This window comes from Nerophis lumbriciformis, linkage group LG09 (genome assembly GCF_033978685.3).
Source record: "Nerophis lumbriciformis linkage group LG09, RoL_Nlum_v2.1, whole genome shotgun sequence".
In the NCBI taxonomy this organism is placed as follows: domain Eukaryota; kingdom Metazoa; phylum Chordata; class Actinopteri; order Syngnathiformes; family Syngnathidae; genus Nerophis; species Nerophis lumbriciformis.
The window spans coordinates 21,502,501-21,521,640 of NC_084556.2; the positions used below are offsets into that span (position 1 = coordinate 21,502,501).

At 37.3% G+C, this 19,140-nt stretch overlaps 2 protein-coding genes across 3 annotated transcripts; one reads left to right on the forward strand and one right to left on the reverse strand.

Annotated features, from left to right (window-relative positions):
- Positions 1-4,147: 4,147 nt before the first annotated feature.
- tm4sf21a (transmembrane 4 L six family member 21a) lies at positions 4,148-8,274 on the forward strand. Its single transcript, XM_061962265.2, has 4 exons — positions 4,148-4,626; positions 6,037-6,102; positions 6,360-6,493; positions 7,726-8,274. Exons 1-4 carry the CDS (start codon positions 4,450-4,452, stop codon positions 7,913-7,915), a joined length of 567 nt encoding a protein of 188 aa, XP_061818249.1. The 5' UTR covers positions 4,148-4,449; the 3' UTR covers positions 7,916-8,274.
- slc25a15b (solute carrier family 25 member 15b) lies at positions 8,155-17,801 on the reverse strand. Of its 2 annotated transcripts, none has more exons than XM_061962263.2 (7): positions 17,291-17,801; positions 14,844-14,942; positions 13,565-13,823; positions 13,362-13,499; positions 9,971-10,146; positions 9,740-9,898; positions 8,155-8,995 (listed from the first exon to the last, which is right to left on the reverse strand). In XM_061962263.2, exons 2-7 carry the CDS (start codon positions 14,896-14,898, stop codon positions 8,877-8,879), a joined length of 906 nt encoding a protein of 301 aa, XP_061818247.1. In that variant the 5' UTR covers positions 14,899-14,942; positions 17,291-17,801; the 3' UTR covers positions 8,155-8,876. The 2 variants fall into 2 exon arrangements, with proteins under 2 accessions (XP_061818247.1, XP_061818248.1); XM_061962264.1 differs by lacking the exon at positions 17,291-17,801 and adding an exon at positions 17,008-17,164.
- Positions 17,802-19,140: the final 1,339 nt, after the last annotated feature.

A 19,140-nucleotide genomic window follows, 5' to 3' on the forward strand; every position in this document is an offset into this window, starting at 1 on the left:
ACATGCCACTGCAGCTTCACCACCTCCAAATGACAATTCTTAAAGCATTAAACTAGATCATTGAGCTTTTACGGCACACACGGCTGTCTGTAATTAAACAGTAGGCCATAAAATGTCATCTGATCTTCACTCTTCTTTTGAGTGGAGAGTATTCACTATAACTGCCTTTGGCGCTATAATTCTGTTGGTGTTATTTCCATCTGATTACTTTCCAGTTATGCAAACACAACTGTCCGTAAAAAACATGCTAAATAAAATTAACTGTATAATACATTTTATTAGGTAAAGTGTACTGAACATTGATCTAATTGCATGTTATGAAATATTACTTAAAATATGAATTTAAACTGCCTCGCACACTGGAAAAAAAAAAAAAGAAGCATTTTATGCCCTACCTTAATATTTTGTGTTACTTTCAATGTTAATAAAAATAACAAACAAACACTTAAGTTCCATGCCACATTTAAGTCATGTCCCTGGGTTTTCACTCTGTCATGTGTTGAGAGTTACAACAAAAAATGGTATAGCCATTCAGTGGAAGGACCGAGATATTTGTTTGTGTAAACCAACTGCCGCACACAAAAGGGTGAGCGTCTGTTACAACATGCACCCTTCAGTGTCACCTGTGCTATCACTTTCCTGACTAACACACAACATGGTGGTGCTGTTTGTAGAATTGACTTAAATATTCTCGCACGGCCCGACGCACTCCACAAACATGTGGTGTTTAAATGAATCACCATAAAATGTGATCACACCGTAACGGGACAGACAAGCACGTGCATGTCAAATTTGACTAAAGTCAGGCCAGGATTTCACAACGAATTGTCCATAAGTAGGGATGAGTACCGAATTTGGTACTCTCATAGGAACAAACCGAATCCATTCGGTACTACTGGGTATCGGTTCACTTAAAATCAAACGCTGCCATATTTCGATACGTTTGTTGCTTGTGACGTCATGTCCATTTGCAGGCTAAACACAAACAATTGGCAAGGCAACAATCACTCAAGCAGCACTCAAAGCAGACTCAGACAAACTGCCTTTAAGTAATATTGCAATTTTCAATGCTAAACAAGCAAGTATGTATGCCTGATAGAACATACTCAAATGTAAAGTTAGGCTCCATGTTACAAAATGTGCTTGCTGATGCTAATTTACATTGGCTTTGCTATTAATATGCTACTGTTTAGCATGAGTGATTTTGAATGGCGATTTCAACACCTCCAAATGAATGAAAACTATAACTGACGTGCACTGTACAATCAAAGTTTGTAATAGGTTCAATACTTGCAGTATAAACACTTTGTAGAGAACACCATTAGAATAGACAGGCATACAAAGACTACTTCCTAGCTAGGCAAGACACCGTAGTGTATACACTACGGCCATCTAACGTGTAAGTGCATCTGCATGCAAAGTCTACTATATACTATTTGCAAATGAGACTCAGAAATGTCATAACTTAGAAAACAAGATATAACAACTGGACAGCACAGTTATAATTAGCCCATGTTTAAATGTTACAAAAAAAATGCTATTAAAAAATACCATTTATTAACTCAAGTACTGGAATTGAGTACTGGTATCGATCACCAGGTGCCGGGAATTGCTACTTTTACATTTTTTATTTATGGCCATTTTACTATTTTTTTGGATATCCTTTTTTTATTCCTAGAAAATAATAGCGCTAAATATATCCTGTGGTGTACCCCAGGGATCAATACTAGGACCAAAAGTGTTCAATCTTTATATAAATGATATTTGTAAAGTTACAAAAGATTTAAAGTTAGTATTATTTGCGGACGATTCAACAGTGTTTTGTTCAGGAAAGAACACACAGAAGCTAATAAAAATAACAAAAGAAATTAACAAATTAAAAAGACTAGACTATCCTTAAACCTCAGTGAAACTAAAATAATGCTATTCGGTAACCGTAGAAGGGAAAGTCAAACACAAATAGACGGAATAGAAATTTAAAGAGTAAATGACCCAAATTTCTAGGTATAATGATTGATAATAAAACAAACTGGAAATCTCAAGAAACATGTCAATAATGAATAAAGCTAAACATGCAAACCAAAAATCACTCCATATTCTCTACTGCTGGCTAGTGTTACCATATCTGAGTTATTGTGTAGAAATATGGGCAAAAAACTACAAATGTGCACTTCAGTCACTAACAGTGTTACAAAAAAGATCAGTTACAGTTATACATAATGTTGCATATAGAGAACATTCAAACCCTTTATTCATTGAATCGGAAATACTGAAATTCCAAGACATAGTGCATTTGCAAACAGCTAAAATGATGCACAAAGCAAACTATAACCTGCTACCCAAGAATGTACAACAATTCTTCTCAACAAAAGAGGGGAAATATAACCTTTGAGAAAACTGCAATTTAAACATTTGTATGCACTAAATTGGCCCTAGTGTGTGAATGTTGTCTGTGAAGAGGTGGCGACTTGTCCAGGGTGTACCCTGCCTTCTGCCTGAATGCAGCTAAGATAGAAAGGGACAAGCGGTAGAAAAAGGATGGATGGATACACATACATCACTTTACTATATCTGTATGTGGAATTAAATTATGGAATGGATTAAGCAAATAAAGCAAACAATGTACTAATATGATCCACTTCAAGAAACTCTTCAAACTTAGTGTTTACAAAGTACAAAGAAGAAAAATCATGATAACCATTCTGAATTTATTCCATACATCCATTCATTTTCTAAATAATCTTATTTATCTTACCATATGAAATATAACTTACTTAACTCATTATTATTTATTTATAATGTTATTACTTATGGAGTATATTGTGAATACATTGAGAACAGTAAGTGAACAATGTGTTAGCAACTGCCATGTAAAGGAAAAGGGGAAGCTCTGCTTCTTCCTACTCCTTTTTGAACATGTTGAATTGAGAAACTGGAAATTGTGATGCATCATGTTGTATGCTGGCATGTTTGAGATAAACTCAAACACAAATAAAACATTTTCCTTGTTTTTAATGAATACTTGGACCTACTACGATACTGTATTTTAATGTTAGTCATTATGGTGGTACTTGGAGAGCCAAGTGTTTTCTGTTTATTCATTTATTTAGCACATTTGAAAACAACCCCAGTTGGCTAAAGTGCTGTACAATAAGAAACAATTAAAACAAATAGTGCAAGCAGTGTCACATTTACATTGTAACACAGAAGGATGAATTAAAATACAATAGTAAAATATACCTTAAAAAAGTGCTAAATATATTATATAAAAATACTAAAATTTAATAAATAAATAAAAATAAAACGACCATGATGTCCTGCCTAACTGGAATTGAACACCATCGAGTAAAAATATGTTTTTAGCCATTTGAGAACCACTTTCCATGTTTACCTTTTGTAAATGACTTCACTAAAATACAAGAAAAGACCAACCTTGTGTACTTGTTGGAGGGCATTTAGATGTTAGCTGTCCAGTTTTGCACATGTAAGCGCACTGCAGGACTGCTTGTATCGAACATTTTAGATGCAAGCTGATATCATCTGATACTTGTTTTTTGCTGATATTGGGTCGATATTCAATGTCAGTATCAGATTGGGACACCCCTAAGCTAAACATCTGCTTGTCACATTGACTCAGGATATCAAATCAGGAAAACATTTATAAATATGAGGCATTTATACATGAACATTCTTATACAGTATATTTACTGTAGTCATCAATGTGACGTGGCCCACAATGAAAAGGAGTTTGACACTCTTGCCGTAAGTCAATGAGCATTTGTCTAAGGATGCCCAAACGTTGAGGATCTGTAATACAATTGCATGTCTTCCAACTGCAACTCAATGGAAACACTCATAAAACTCACTGTGGTTATTAGCTAGCAGCCTCGTGGTGTGGTTGTAGGAAACCAAACTTATTCAAGAAACACCACTTTCTCATGCTTTGGCATGATATGCAGAGTTTGTCATACTGCATACCAGTAGGTCAATGAAACATTGTTTCTGTTCTTAACCGTGTCCAAAGTCCAACGTGTGCTCTGTGACCATATCAACATGGACAATAGAGACAACTGACGGCCAGTTCTAGTCTTACTGATTAACCCAAATAGTGGAAGCTTGAGGATGGGTTAAGTTTAATTCAATATGCCCATGCGGACCACATGACTCATGACTTTTTCAAGTGCTCTCAACAAACCGAGGATTGTCTGCGGTGCAGGAATGAGTCACATTTACCCGTGCTGCCTATCCCAGACTTTTTGTTTGACCACGTTATCTACTTGTCATTCCACCTCCCACACCCTAACAACAGAGGGCAGGTAGACAAGGGCAGCACAGTTCCCATGCAGGGTCACTAGCGATACGAGCCAGACGGAGGAAGGAGTTTTTTTTACTAAGACCAAGAACTCTTTTTTCCCCCCTGTTGTCGTTTGCTGTCATACTTGTGACAACATGTGCACTGGAAGGTGTTCAAGTTGCATTGCTGTGACTTTGTACCCGTTGGCACTCATATCCATAATTTGTAATATTGTGTTGTTCTTTCCTGATGCCAACACCAAGTATGCCAAAGACGGACATATTACTGAGGAGGTGAAGTACATGGGAGGACTCGTCGGCGGCGGAGTCATGGTGAGTTGTTTTCAACATGTCTGTGGCGTCCCATGGCGGGTGTGACTGACCACGTGCTCTTGTGCATTCCTTTGTTAACGTTACTAGTAAGTGTAAGAAATGTACCGGTACTTAAATCAACATGTAAAACAGGTATACATGTAACCATATGCTGAACAGCAAAGTATTTGACCTGGTTTGTATTTTGTTTTCCTCAGGTAGGCACATATAAGAGCAAAATTAACATTTCACTGTACCATGTTCTAACAGTATGCATTATTTATATTCATATATTTTTCTATCTTCTTGTGTTTCTCTATAAATGCATGTTGAGAGAATTTTATTTGAAAACATGTGCAGTATTAAATTCATATAAAAAATATTTTGGCTATAATATATACATTTTTATTCATTATTTTCTGAAATCTAAGTTTAGAAAAAAAACATTTAATTAGGATTTAGTTCTTGCTAGTCCTAGTATGACAAGCCTGTGCACTCACTATAGTCAACCGTATTTGAAAAGTATTTATTTTACTCTATTTACAAGTTTAAAACATATTGACTATGTTAACAGTCAATATGAGCTGACTTATTACAGTATATCACACCATACTCGCTTATATTATATTGTAATTTATATTATTTTACTTGTATATATTTAATACATTTTAATACATTTTGTTTTGCTACAAATATATAAAATAATTAGGCTATTGTGTTTGTTCTTTTTTTTTTTCCAGTTTTTTTTATTCAAACCTGTGTTCTTAGTATTCATATTTCATTAAAATTCAAAGCTTATTTGAACATTATATATGTGTTCTTAAACATATTGACATTGTTAAATTATTGCTTTTCCGACTGTTGCTATATATTTTCATAACTTTTTATATATGAATATTCATATATTCATATTTATATATGTTTAACACATCTGGGGGGGAAATTTGCTTTTTTCTAGGCTATTATAGATTTATTTTCTTGCTTTTTACTTTTCATGTTTCAATAAAATTAACACTAAACAGTAAATATATTTATTTCGGAACATATTGACATTGTAAAAATTAATACTTTTCTGAGAGTTGATATATATTTTAATGATCTGTATGTATATCTTATCCATTTAATTCATCTATAAATGTGGGAAAATAATATTTTAATATATACAAGTATTTTTTTATTTTAATAGATTTTAGTAAAAATTTTGGTTCTCATGCTTTCATAATAATCAATACAAAAGATAACTTATTTGAACGTTACTCTATTTATATATGTATTTCTCATGCAAAATAAGACTTATTTAAAAGAATGGTTTCAGAGTTGAAGTGTTCAATCATTTGATACTATGAAGGGAGTTACATTATTCAGTATTTTTGAGTTACAATGGGGAAAAAACATTAAAAAAATGTTTGATTTAATATCGATGTGTGCCAGGTGTTGCTGCCTGCACTTTACATCCACTTGACAGGAAAACAAGGATGCTGTGGGAATCGCTGTGGGGTAAGTGGAAATTAATTGAATCACAATAAAAAGTTCAATATTAAACTATAGAAAATGTGTTTGTGTGTAAAGTTGTGTTGTTTAGCCGTGTGACAAATGTGTGTAACGTGATGCAGGCTACTTTTCAAGAAAAAATGTGAGGAATGTTCTAAATGGACCTTTAAGGGAGTGTTGTCTTCTGGTTCATCAATCTTCTTAGACACATTCACTTTGACCAAGATGTTCCTGAACTTTGCTTATCTTTGAAACCTCCTCAGATGTTCTTATCGATTGCATTCGCTGCAGTGGGCGTGGCCGGGGCCTTGTACAATTTGAGCGTGGCCGCGCTCGGTTTGAAGAATGGTCCCCTTTGTAAAGTCCTCCTGATATGGAGCACGCCTTTCAAAGACAGGTAAAACCCTGATGTGGTTGGTTCTAGGGGGTGAAAATCATGCGATACTTTCAGTAGCCATTTTGTAAATATTGGGACTGCATGACCTCTTGACCATTCCTCCAAATCTGTTATCTGCTTGTTGTAACTATCAAAAGTCAGTTAAAAACTTTTTTTTCAACTCTAAATCTAATAATACGTATATTGAAATACTTAAAATCTAAGGCACATTTATTTAGTTTTTTTTTTACAAGTCAGAGATGACTCATATTTCGGTAACTTGAGTGAGTTTTTAACATAGAATTAGCAAATACATGAAATATAGCCACAAGACTTTCATGCTAATGGCATGTTGACACAAAGCAACAAAAAGTATTTTGAAAATAACAATATTAGGTATTTCGATAACAGGACTGTGCTGAGTTTAACCCTTTGTCATAATGAAATATAATTGAATGTACAAGGGGAAAAAATGAGTAAAACTTGTTGGTCTTCCCATGGATCTGAATGATCCAACTTCCTGTGGACCATTTCACAATTTTTATACGAGGCAATGTGTTTTAGGGTAACAGGACTGAGTGACAACCCAGTGACAATACAAAATTGTGAACTTTAAATTAATAGTGGCCTATATACACAATTTACAATTTCTAAATAATTGTAATCATTTTTCATGGTAAAATGTTTTATTTTTAGGAATCTGGGATCGGCAAAAACTGTTATTTTACCCCAGTATTCAATTTAGTTTAAATTAATATTTAAAAAAACATTGCGATCAGATTAGGACTGGCTATTGGCAAGGACTTTGAGTGGGACACCTCTGCTTTACACAAGTCACGCACATTTTGCGTGAACAAGCGCATGTAAAATGTCAACTGACGAATGACAGGGCACTTCATTTGAAATTTTACCAGTTTCCTAGCCTCTTCCTGCTCCGTCACTGTAAAAAATAGAATGGCACATTGTACCCTACATTAAAGGTTCCTCCTCCTGTGGTGTGCAACAGTCTCGTTTCTCAATCAAACACGGCGACCATCAAGAGCCGTATTTTTTTCCCACCGTCAACCACTTCCAGCCTTCACAATGATAGCGCGACACACGTCACATCCGGTCCAACTGCGCTAACAAAAAATGGCTTACACTTTAAATTTTGATTCTTGATGTTCCTATCATTTACAGTAAAATAGTTTAATGTGCAGCTTGAAGAGTTTATGCGGAAGGCCTGTGCTAATATACCCTCCCTGTGTGCTCAGTGACTACCTGACTGAGGACACTTGGTGGGTGAAGTGCACCGAGCCCAGGAACATTGTGCAGTTCAACACTGGACTCTTCGGCACCCTGCTGGCGTGCGGCTGTCTGCAGCTGGTCCTGTGTGCCATCCAGATGATCAACGGCCTCTTTGGCTGCCTGTGTGGAACCTGCAGCAAAAAAACAATTATCTAGAAGACTCTGTTCTGACAGGTTGGAATCTTGTCAGCTGACATGTTATTACTATTCCAGATGTCAGTGTCTTTTTGTTTGCAGCTTCCATACGCCCTCTGCTGGCCCACTTGACTACTTCACTAATTTCACCAGATGTCCTACTAACATAGGTATAATTCACATTATGCTATCAATTGTTCATTGTTCTGCATTAGAATGCACGTGATAGCAGTTGTATTAAAACAAGCACAAGGCAATGCTTCTACAGAGAAATGTTTATTAATTTTCTAACTACAATACCAAGGTTGTTATATATAATGTACACAACTACTTCCAGCTGTTGGCATTTTTGTTAATAAAACATCTATATTAAAAAGGAATATGACTTGAGAATTGTGTACTGCAAAAAGAATGGAGCAACCCTGTACACAGAGAGCAATTAGCACAACACTAAGTGACATTTGGAGGGGAACAAAAGGCAAAAAGACTATTTAAAAGGCAAGTTTTGTGTTGAAACGACAATGGACAGAAGGCAAACAATTGAGTTGTGTTGGAGTGTTTTGGCAGAGCTGACAAATGATTTGGCTTGTAAGAAGTCATTGGCATCAAATACACTAGAAAATCAGTTTGTGCAATAATGACACTACTTCTAAAACCAAGTGAAGAGAGAGATCAAATGTATCAGACCAGTGAGCACCTTTACTTTAAAATCGTTGTGCGTTAAAAAGGAGTGTTTGTACTTTAAGTAATATTTATGTATTGAGGTAGGCGAGGATGGAGTGCGGACAATTCCACATGATCTGTCTCTCTCAAGTACTGGCAGTAGAATCTCTTGAGGGCACTCCCATGTGTTAGCGCTAAAACAAATAAAATACTTTGAAAGGATGTAAACAAGAAATGTAGATCCTTCACGTGGTTCAACATCAGTGGGAGTTTTCATGAGCTAATACACTTCAAGGCTTGTTGAAAAAGTCTGCATCATTCACTCAAACTGCTTCATCATGATTTTGCGACTGGCCTCGTAGCCCAGGAAGAGGGCTCCGTTAGCAGGAAAGGTGCGCACCATGGTGGGGGTGAGACCCGAGTAGAGTGCTCTCATACCTAAAAATCAGAAAGAAAGCTGAAGAGAACTGGGATGCATTAAAACTGTAGTCCTCAACTGGTTTGGCTGTGGGCTGTCACCCTTGATGACAAGCAACTACTCACATTTGTCTCAATTAAATATTTCTAAAATGTATTTCCTAATAATTTTAAAAGACTATAGTTTACAGCTGATACAACTCAGTATCTCATAGAATCTGAAAAATGGACCAAAATATCAATATTGTAAACTACTAGTTCACACGCTGAATAAACAAACTGTAAAAACTGAGCCTTTAATTGGTTAATTTTAAAGAAACAACTTTTGCACCACACTCTCATTTGTTGAGGTTGCGTGATGTAAACGATATACAGTAAATGATGTAATGATAATGTATGTTGATGACACATTCTAGCTGTAACGGCGACAAGCAAACAAAAGTGTCTTTAATGCAGAGTCCTTGCTAACAAGCTAGCGGCTAATGTACCTCACAGTGCATCTTCTAAATCACTAATCCTTGCCTCTATAGCAGCAAATGACATGTGTTTTTACAAGTATCATTATCACTGGAAAACTAGAGGACAAGTAACAGATAAACATGCTACATTGTATTATGATGCAAAAAAAATATTATCGCAAGAGGCTGCAATGTATATCGCAATATAGATTTTAAATGAATGCCCATCCCTAAAATTCACCAGTCACCAGTTAAAGACCACTGCATTAGACCACAAAACAGCTGTCAAGATGGTCAGCTACTGTACCTTCAGTGCGTGCGATGGTCATAAAGGTTTTGAAGAATCCACCCTGTTTACCCGTCATGGACATGACCTGGATGCGAGACTTGACACAGTCCATCGGGTAGACCACCAGCCAAAGACACGCCCCTCCCAAACCACCGCTGAATACAATTGGAGCCACGCCTACACAACATGCACAGTGAGACATAGAAACATGGAACAGCCCGCAATTGGGCTTTCATGATTATACTTCACCTATGTCGTCTTTGTCACACTTCATGTAGTCGGCAAAGGTGCTGCGGCTGAGCTCGTAGGCGCCAAAGAAGCAGAAGTAACCGGGGACCTCTCTGGCGATGGTTGTGGTCAGGCCCTGAAAGAAGCCTTGCGGCCCCTCGTTCTTCATGATGGACTTTATCACCGACCACACCGAGCTTCAGAGAGAGGGCACATGAGCTACGTACAGATCAGCCGAACAAGACAATCAACAAGAAATCCCCTTTCCTGACATAAACCTTTGCAAATTGTGTCGAAAAACTAAATACTTTTGTCAATTTAGTGTTTGTATTTGAATAATAAAGATGTGTCAAATAAATGAATAAATACATTTGCTTTCTAATTAACTAAGTTTTGGGGTGATCAAGGCAAAAGGGTTGCACTTCTTTGCAGAAACCAGCAGAGCGAACTGATGCTCTTTCCAGGTCACTGGTGTGTGAGAGTGACCGGAAGAAAAGCTCTGACTCACTCAGCCCTGGCACCAAACGACTCAGAAGTCCTTTGGTGCTACCTGTTGGTTTGCTTGTTGAATTGCTAGACAAACAAATATTATTCCAGCTATCTCATACTGTAGTGGGGTCAGTGTGGTATTTTCTCATCCAGCCAGTTGTCATAACAATGGCAATAACATACAGGACATGCCCAATAGACGAACAGAGAAAAAATAGAGAATCAAATACCAGAGGTGGGACCAAGTCCTTGTTTTGCAAGTCACAAGTAAGTCTCAAGTCTTTGCCCTTGAGTCAAGTCCCGAGTCAAGACAGGCAAGTCCCGAGTCAAGTCCAAAGTCAAGACTGGAAAGTCTCAAGTCAAGTCCCAAGTCCTGCATTTTGAGTTTCGAGTCCTTACAAGTCCTTTTAACCACAGACTAATATATTTACACAGATTGTGTATGCTTTTAAAACGCTGTATTTATTTATTAAAACAAGTGCATTTGAAATTGCAGGAAAAAAAATAGTGCTGACATTGCACTTCATAATAGCACTATTAACCAGTCATTTTAAACATTTAACTCATTCCTTTACAGAATAAACACATTTGAAAAAACAAGTGCCACTGTACTTATTTGCACAAAAGTGTTAACATGGTATTTCCATGGCATATTGCATTGTAACTAGTTCCTCTTACCTTATCTCATTGATCACATATCATACTGTATGTGTGTTTATGTGTGCGTACACATGAAAAACATAAATACATGAACATAACAATGAACAGAGTTGGTACTTTTTAGATATCAGGCCCCTATGCAATATGTACACATATTCTTAATATAGTATACATTTAACTGACCTTTATTTGACTGTGTTTGTCTTTTTGTAGGTGGCTAAAATACACGGTGCTGCTGACCGCCGTCTAACGTTACGTTACTGTGTGTGATACAGTGACTAACGTAACGTTATGTGTAGTAACTCATGCAACCCTGCTTAAAAAAATCACTTGACAAAAAGTATGAATAAGGTAGCAAACTGCAGTGGACGCAACATATTGCCGTGTTTGCAATGACGTTATAACCATAGACATCTTATAAGTAGACGCAGCATTGGCTGCTGTGGCACGAGCAATTTGGCCGCCATCTTGAAGTGGTGATGAGGAGCCGGCGAGCAGCCTAAACTGACAGTTGACAGGTAGAAAACAAAGATGGTGTTCAGCGTTTTTCCTGCTCAAATGAGCGGACTGTTGAAAATAGGAATCGGGGGACTACTTTTCACAAGTAAGATTTGACATTAACGTACTATTGGTTTGTTTTGTGAAAAGAATATTAGCACAGAGTTGAGAAGGAGCAAAGACCTTCAATATTTGTATGTGAAAATCACAAATAAATCTTCTGGGGGAGGATGACCCCCCTACAGAGGTTTGGTTTACAAACTTTCAGCCCCACCTGAAACAAAATTCCCCATTCTCATTTTAGGCAAAATATAAAACAATACTTTCTTAACAGTATAATTATAACCAGGAATAAGTCTTCAAGTAACAATATTCAAATACTAACATTGTTGTGTAAGACAGAATTTGGTTTTATTCTGAATCCAGTGAAACAGATTGGTGGTTTTAGCTGATATAAAGACTTTCAGGTGTTTATATATGTTTATGTTAAAGTATTTGGCAGACGCTTTTATCCAAAGCAACATACATAAAAAATACATATAAAACAATCACTGTAAACATTATCATTTAAGGGAAGAATGTAATACAAAATATCAATACAAAGTGTCAAGACAGAATAAACTCTGCTGCTGCAGCAACAGAGATACAGTCTATAGGTCCCTACGATATATAGATATCTAATGTATTCATACATTGTTTATGTAGGATATACGCATGTATATATAACCTAATCATATTGTTTCTTCAACTTAAAAATAGCTGACCGTTTTTTTCCCTTTTCTCTGGGATTATATTCCCAGTTTTGATCTCGGACGTCTGGTCACTAGATTATTGTATTACTGTTAAGCAAACTATGAATAATAAAACGTATAACAAAAAAGCGAGTGAAAATCAGTGGTATTCAGTGAGGTAAGATGAATTAAATGCGCTGACAATTCATTGCTCCTGCCAAATGAATTGCACTGAGTGAAGCGGATCACCACTCCAAGATGGCGGCCCCGCGTCTCGTCTACGCCAGTAGGCAGTAGGCAGTAGCGCTCGATGCTGCGTCTACTTATAAGATGTCTATGGTTATAACGTTAGCAGTGAGTTTACAGCCTCACTGATTTAACTACACAGCAAATAAAAGTCACGTTACTTAGCCAATAAACGTTATCTTACATTCAATACTTACACTTCTTTATGCATCTTCAAATGTCGAACGAAGTTGGAAGTTGTTGGGTCTCCGTCTGTAATATTCGAACTGCATGTTTAGCAGACTGCAATTCGTTTTTTGTTGACCAAGTCGTAGTTTTAATACCCGAACGAAACCAACTTTGGTATACATCTTTCTCACTCTCGCGTTGTTTGACAACTCTTGTTCAGTGGTTGTCCTGAAATTTGATTGGATGAATGCCGTGGGATGAAAACAACGTAGATCTAATTCGATTGGCTGTTGTACTGAGAACACACACGCTATTAGATAGACAGACACGTACAAATGAAAGCTACGGAGCGCTGAATAACTTTTTAATCTTTGGGTTTTGGGGAAAGTAGCAAGTCATGTCAAGTCAAAAGGCTCAAGTCCAAGTGAAGTCACAAGTCATTGATGTTAAAGTCTAAGTCGAGTTGCAAGTCTCTTTACATTTTGTCAAGTCGAGTCTAAAGTCACGAAATTCATGACTCGAGTCTGACTCGAGTCCAAGTCATGTGACTCGAGTCCACACCTCTGTCAAATACCAATATTCCTAACATTGCATACTGTCAAAACTTGAAGTCCACTTACTTCTGGCTCCTTGCAATCTTGCCTGAGAGCTCCATCTCATACATGGCCTGTAGCCGACACTTGACCAGCTCCGTGGGGCAGAGTACCAGCGAAGAGAAAATGGACGCCACTGAGCCGGCACACGCTTTCTGCACATCGCTACCAAGCAGAGAAACAACCAGCTGAGAGATCCTCGCCGCCTTCACTGCGTTTCATCATCCTACCTCAGCACGGCGTCACTGTGCAAACCCGCCGCGAAGCGGATGACCTGCTGGCAGAAGCCGTAGCTCATGAAGAGTACTGAGTTCTCGGCAATGTTGGCCATCAGAGCCGGCGAGGTTCCCTGGTAAAGGCCACGTATGCCGACGAGCTTGTAGGTCGACGTGATGCAGTGGATGAAGCCCCTGTAGAGCGTGGGGAAGGTCTGCATCTTCACCTTGGCTGTGTCCAGAGGTTGACCACTGAAGACACACGCAGCCCCGCCTTGGAAAAAAGAATCCAAACAGAAAAAAGTGGGAAAACAACTATATGGACAAAAGTATTCGATTAGGGCTGCAACAACTAGTCCACAATTATATTTGTTAAAAAATGTCGACGATCATATTTGTCGACAATAGTCGTGACGTCATCCCTCATTTTTGTCCGGGAGGAAGAGGGTCAGCACCGCCACTAGCAAAAGCATCGCCAGTGATAACATGTAATGTGTGAGAACATTTCCTCTTATTCTTGTTAAAAACATGAATAACTTGCTGATTTTGCAAAGCGGACCTTGTTTTTAATGGCAGTACATCTGTGATAGGCGAGCATTTAAAGCGGAGGCATGATGTCGGACATTTGGAGGGAGGACGCATCTCAACCTCGGTACGGGTGTTAGCTTGTACCTTGCTAGCTAGCTAACAAGTGTGAGACAAAGTTGTGTAAAACATATATTTAACTTTCATTTTAGCCAAAGTCAGCCAGCTAAACTTTGTCTACAGCAATTAAAGTACTTCTTAAAGCAGCATCAATTTGCAATGCCGTAAAAAAAGCCACGCGGAAGCATCAATAGATTAAACATATCATCTATTAATTTGCCAACATTTTAAGAATTAATCAAATATAGAATTCTACATATTTAGACTATTAGAGTGCTAAAACTGCTTATGGTTAATCAATAGTCAATATACCAGCTTTTTAAACATCACAAAATGCTTTTCTTTTTGAGGAAGTTTGTGTTTTGTTTATTTTTACTCTTCTTGGGAGGATTTTCAACATAGTTGTGGTGGTGAAGGTGTGTGTCTCACTACTACTGTCGCTAAAGTGTACAACCAAGGGAAGGGCAATCAACTGAGGAGAATGCTCAGTGGAAACGAGAAGCAAATGAGCCAGAAAACCGAGACAGATGTATATGGCCATTTGCGCTCCACTTTAAAGTAAAATCAATATTTGCTCACATTTAACCTTTAAGTGACTCCCTAAACACAAAATAGGCCCTGTATTGTGTGATTCTGCCAGCATGAGTACCTATTGCTCCGGCAGAGAGGTCAATGATGGCTTGGACCACCGGATGCGGTGCCATACTGTCCCAGATTGTCAGAAGAGTTTGCTCTTTGTGTCAGACACCTGTCAAACACATGAAGGATATTTCTTAAGTTAAGTCAATGTTATTTTTAACACACCAATTCATCACAACAGAGTAATCATCAAGCACTCTCCTTATAGATTTTAAAATGTGTTCTCATCTCTAAAGCGTGGGTACAATGCTGTCATCAATAAAAACACAACCACTCATTGGAATGAATGGTTTTGGGTTTCTGGCTAACGGAGATAGATATAATTTAACATGCAGTTATACAAATAATACTCCATGTAGTCTATTTAGTAGTTTATCTGTGTTGGCCCTGTGATGTGGCAACTTGTCCAAGGTGTACCCTGCTTTCCGCCCGAGTGCAGCTGGGATAGGTTACAAACCCCCCCGCAACCCAGAGATGGACAAGCGGTAGGAAAGGGATGGCCACCTCATCACAGAGCAAACACAGGTAGGCAGAATAAATATTACGATATGTATTTGTTATTTAAATGTTGACAAAACAAAAGATTTGCACACAATTGCATATCTTCTAAACTTTATAACTTTTTAATCATGCAACAAAATAATAAAAAAATAAATACCGTACTTTCCGGACTATAAAGCGCACCGGTATATGAGCGCCACCCACTAAATTAGTATGTTTTTCATATACTAGACGCACCGGACTATAAGCCGCAGATACATACATTGTGAAATTAGTTATTTACACGGAAAGATTTTGGAAATGTTTCTTTACTTACCTTACTACTGTAGTGTGTCAATCTGACACGCTGATACTATTAATGAACAAAAACAGAAATATTTGTCTTTAAATATATAGACCCAGAATGTAGAGCATTTTTATTAGATATTACAAATTACATGATGCCGTCGCATTCACACCCCAACACTGCTTTACCAAACATAGTTAATTGTCATGATTAATAATCGTGATTTCAATATTGATAAAAAATAATCTTAATTATTATTTTGTCAATAATCGTGCAGTCCTACGTATAAGATTTGACCTCATGTATTAACACTATTTTTATCTACATGGACAAAAAGTGCAGTTACGCCTTATATCCATAAGATGCCATCTTGAGAATTGTTCACATTTATTTTCATTTATTTATAATATTGTTTTGTTCCTGCCATATTACTTATATGCTTGTGTTGCTTTAATATGCACATTCAGCTTTCTACCTGAGGTACATATATACATTTTGAATGTGTGTGTTTAAAAAAATTAAAAAAAATTGGTTAAAAGGATTTCAGTATTGGTAGTTTTTGAAAATTGTTTGCATGTCCTCCCCGTGACTGCGTGGGTTCCCTCCGGGTACTCCGGCTTCCTCCCACTTCCAAAGACATGCACCTGGGGATAAGTTGATTGGCAACACTAAAATTGGCCCTAGTGTGTGGATGTGAGTGTGAATGTTGTCTGTCTATCTGTGTTGGCCCTGCGATGAGGTGGCGACTTGTCCAGGGTGTACCCCACCTTCCGCCCGATTGTAGCTGAGATAGGCTCCAGCGCCCCCCGCGACCCCAAAGGGACTAAGCGGTAGAAAATGGATGGATGGATGGATATATGGGGGCTGCAACAACTAATCGATTAAATCGTTTAAAATCGATTATAAAAATAGTTGCCGATTAATTTAGTCATCGATTCGTTGGATCTATGCTATGCGCAAGCTCAGAGGTTTTTTTTTATTTTTTTATAAACCTTTATTTATAAACTGCAACATTCACAAACAGCTGTGAAACAATAATCAAAAAATAAGTATGGTGCCAGTATGCTGTTTTTTTCCAATAAAATACTGCAAAGGATAGAAATGTAGTTGGTCTCTTTTATCCGATTATTAATCGAAGTAATAATCAACAGATTAATCGATTATCAAATTAATCGTTAGTTACAGCCCTAATATATATATATATATATATATATATATATATATATATATATATATATATATATATATATACATATATATATACACATATATATATATATGTATATATTGCCTTGACCTTAAAAAGTTAAAACCGCACTGCTTCTCCTGAATCCGAGGTTCCCAGTGTATTTACATTACATTTTTGTGTAAACAAAAGTTAGCATACCGTTAGGGCCACATTAAAGAGATGGTTACATCCGCTTGTTAGAAAAAAATAAATGTGCTCTTTGTACACATATTTAAATAATTAAGTGTACTATTTGGAATTACATTTCTTAAATGACTACATAAAAAAACACTCTTTTGCTAGCAGCACACCTGCATTCCGACAATCAATACTAAGCCAAACACGGATAAAAGACGACGTTTTTCTGTCCTTACACACTCGATTAAGTCAGAATAAAGACATGTATAGTAGTACATCAAATAAAAAGAAGGGAATGACGTACCTTTAAGAGGAGCCGGCCGGCACTTTCACTCCAAAGTGACCTCAGTGGTGTAATGACGCCCGTGACGTGCTAGCCACAGCTAACACTGATCATGCTAACGTATGCCAACAGTCCACACATGATTGTCTCAACTCTTATCTCTTTTGTAACATCATCTCCGCCTCTCGTATTAGTGTGCAGTCTTCAAATCAATGCTTGGAAGGTTGATAGAGTTGCAGACCAAGAGGAGAATAATACTACAACGGTACTACTGGAGGTGATGTTGCGACACATCAGCGAGGAAAAGCTCTCAAGAGTTCCCACTCTGCTCCATTTTCCACGTACCGAAATAGTTTCTTCTTTGCTCTTTTTTGGCCGCAGCATGCTGTCTAAATGTGCAAAATTATAACTTAATCAAATTTAGAAATAAATGATTTAAAAAAAAATTGTAATTACATTCCGAAAAGTACACCAGTATGAGTGATCTTATTTTCCCTCTGCTTTGTGAACACGGCAGCTTCCGGTTCGCAGTCTCAACTGTTTGCCGTTGGGATCAAAATGCTTTAGCTCCCCCTGCTGTTTTTTTTTTTGTCAAACCTCATTTTAGTGAGTTGACGTTTCGTGTTGTTTATAACTAGAAACTAGTGTGCATTATTAAACAAAAAAAACATTTAATCAAGTTTTACATTTGACTAAAACTAGTGCATGAGTACAATCTGTGAACAAATGAAATTGAAGGAGCATTGTTCAAATATTTCGCAATAAAATGTGCAAGCACAGCACTCTGTGTTCAAGAGTGGGACAATGACACAAACAAAGCAGTGTTACTGGGGTCAATGTGCAGGTGTCGTATCACAAAAACACTGATGTCCTGCAGACTGATTGATTTTTTAATGATGTGACCACAGCACTTGTATTGAGCTGTCTATGGTTTCATTTACTTGGTTGAAACCAGTGATGGGCAAGCTACTTGGAAAATGTAGCCAGCTAAATTACAAGTTAATCTCAGTTAGCTAAGCGACAGGGAAAGCAAAAGTAGCTTGCTACATCAAAGCTACATTTAACTGCATTTCTATCTATGGTCCCACATGTATCACATCAATGTTAATGTAACTGAGAGTGTACAAATGGATCCAATAAAGGTCTATTCTATTAACTAGCTGTCATTTAGCTGGGGACACACTACAACTACTTCTAGGGGTCCCCGCTCCCCACTCTTTGTATTTATTTAGTTTGCCTTTTCTTTGGCCCACCCCTATAATGTTATTAATTTTCTTTAGCAACAGTAAAAAAAAAAAAAACAGCATATATCTATATCTTGACAAAAAACAATTACTTGTGTGTTGTGTGGGAACAGTTGGTAAAGGTTATGTCCATTAAAACTTTTCATGAGCTCAACTCACTTAATGTGTGTTCCTAAATTTGTGTTGGACGTCTTAGATGAAGAGAGCAGTTATGACATTGGTTTACATCGGAAACAACTAAAAACTTCAGGTTTGGGCGTTGTTTTCTCTAAACGCATACATTTGTCTAAATATGGTCAAGCACACGCATTATTGTGGGTGCCCTTGACGTTGTCTTCATCACTCAAGGAAAAATCAAATATGTGGGCGAGAATTCCTCTGCCATTTTCAAGTATGTTTTTATTTATTTATTTGAGTGGTCAGGTTGAAGCGTTCCTCTGTCTCTGACTCCCTCGTCGTCATTTGTGACGATTATAATTTTGCTTCCTGGTTTCGATGACCCGCCTTATCTTGGCACTGATTGGACAGTCCGTAATGTTTCGCCCAAACCTTAGCCAATTGTGACTCATCATACGAACACCAACCAATCATCATGGATTTTCTCCGTTTGTATGGATGGGTTGGAAT

Excerpts from the sequence above, each read along its gene's own strand:
- slc25a15b (XM_061962263.2), bottom strand. The coding sequence starts at position 14,898 with ATGGCACCGCATCCGGTGGTCCAAGCCATCATTGACCTCTCTGCCGGA. Across the intron at positions 13,824-14,843 it reads CCTCTCTGCCGGAGCAATAG|GCGGGGCTGCGTGTGTCTTC; the intron begins GTACTCATGCTG and ends CTTTTTTCCAAG. Across the intron at positions 8,996-9,739 it reads GACCATCGCACGCACTGAAG|GTATGAGAGCACTCTACTCG; the intron begins GTACAGTAGCTG and ends TCTGATTTTTAG.
- tm4sf21a (XM_061962265.2), top strand. The coding sequence starts at position 4,450 with ATGTGCACTGGAAGGTGTTCAAGTTGCATTGCTGTGACTTTGTACCCG. Across the intron at positions 4,627-6,036 it reads TCGTCGGCGGCGGAGTCATG|GTGTTGCTGCCTGCACTTTA; the intron begins GTGAGTTGTTTT and ends GATGTGTGCCAG. Across the intron at positions 6,103-6,359 it reads GCTGTGGGAATCGCTGTGGG|ATGTTCTTATCGATTGCATT; the intron begins GTAAGTGGAAAT and ends AAACCTCCTCAG.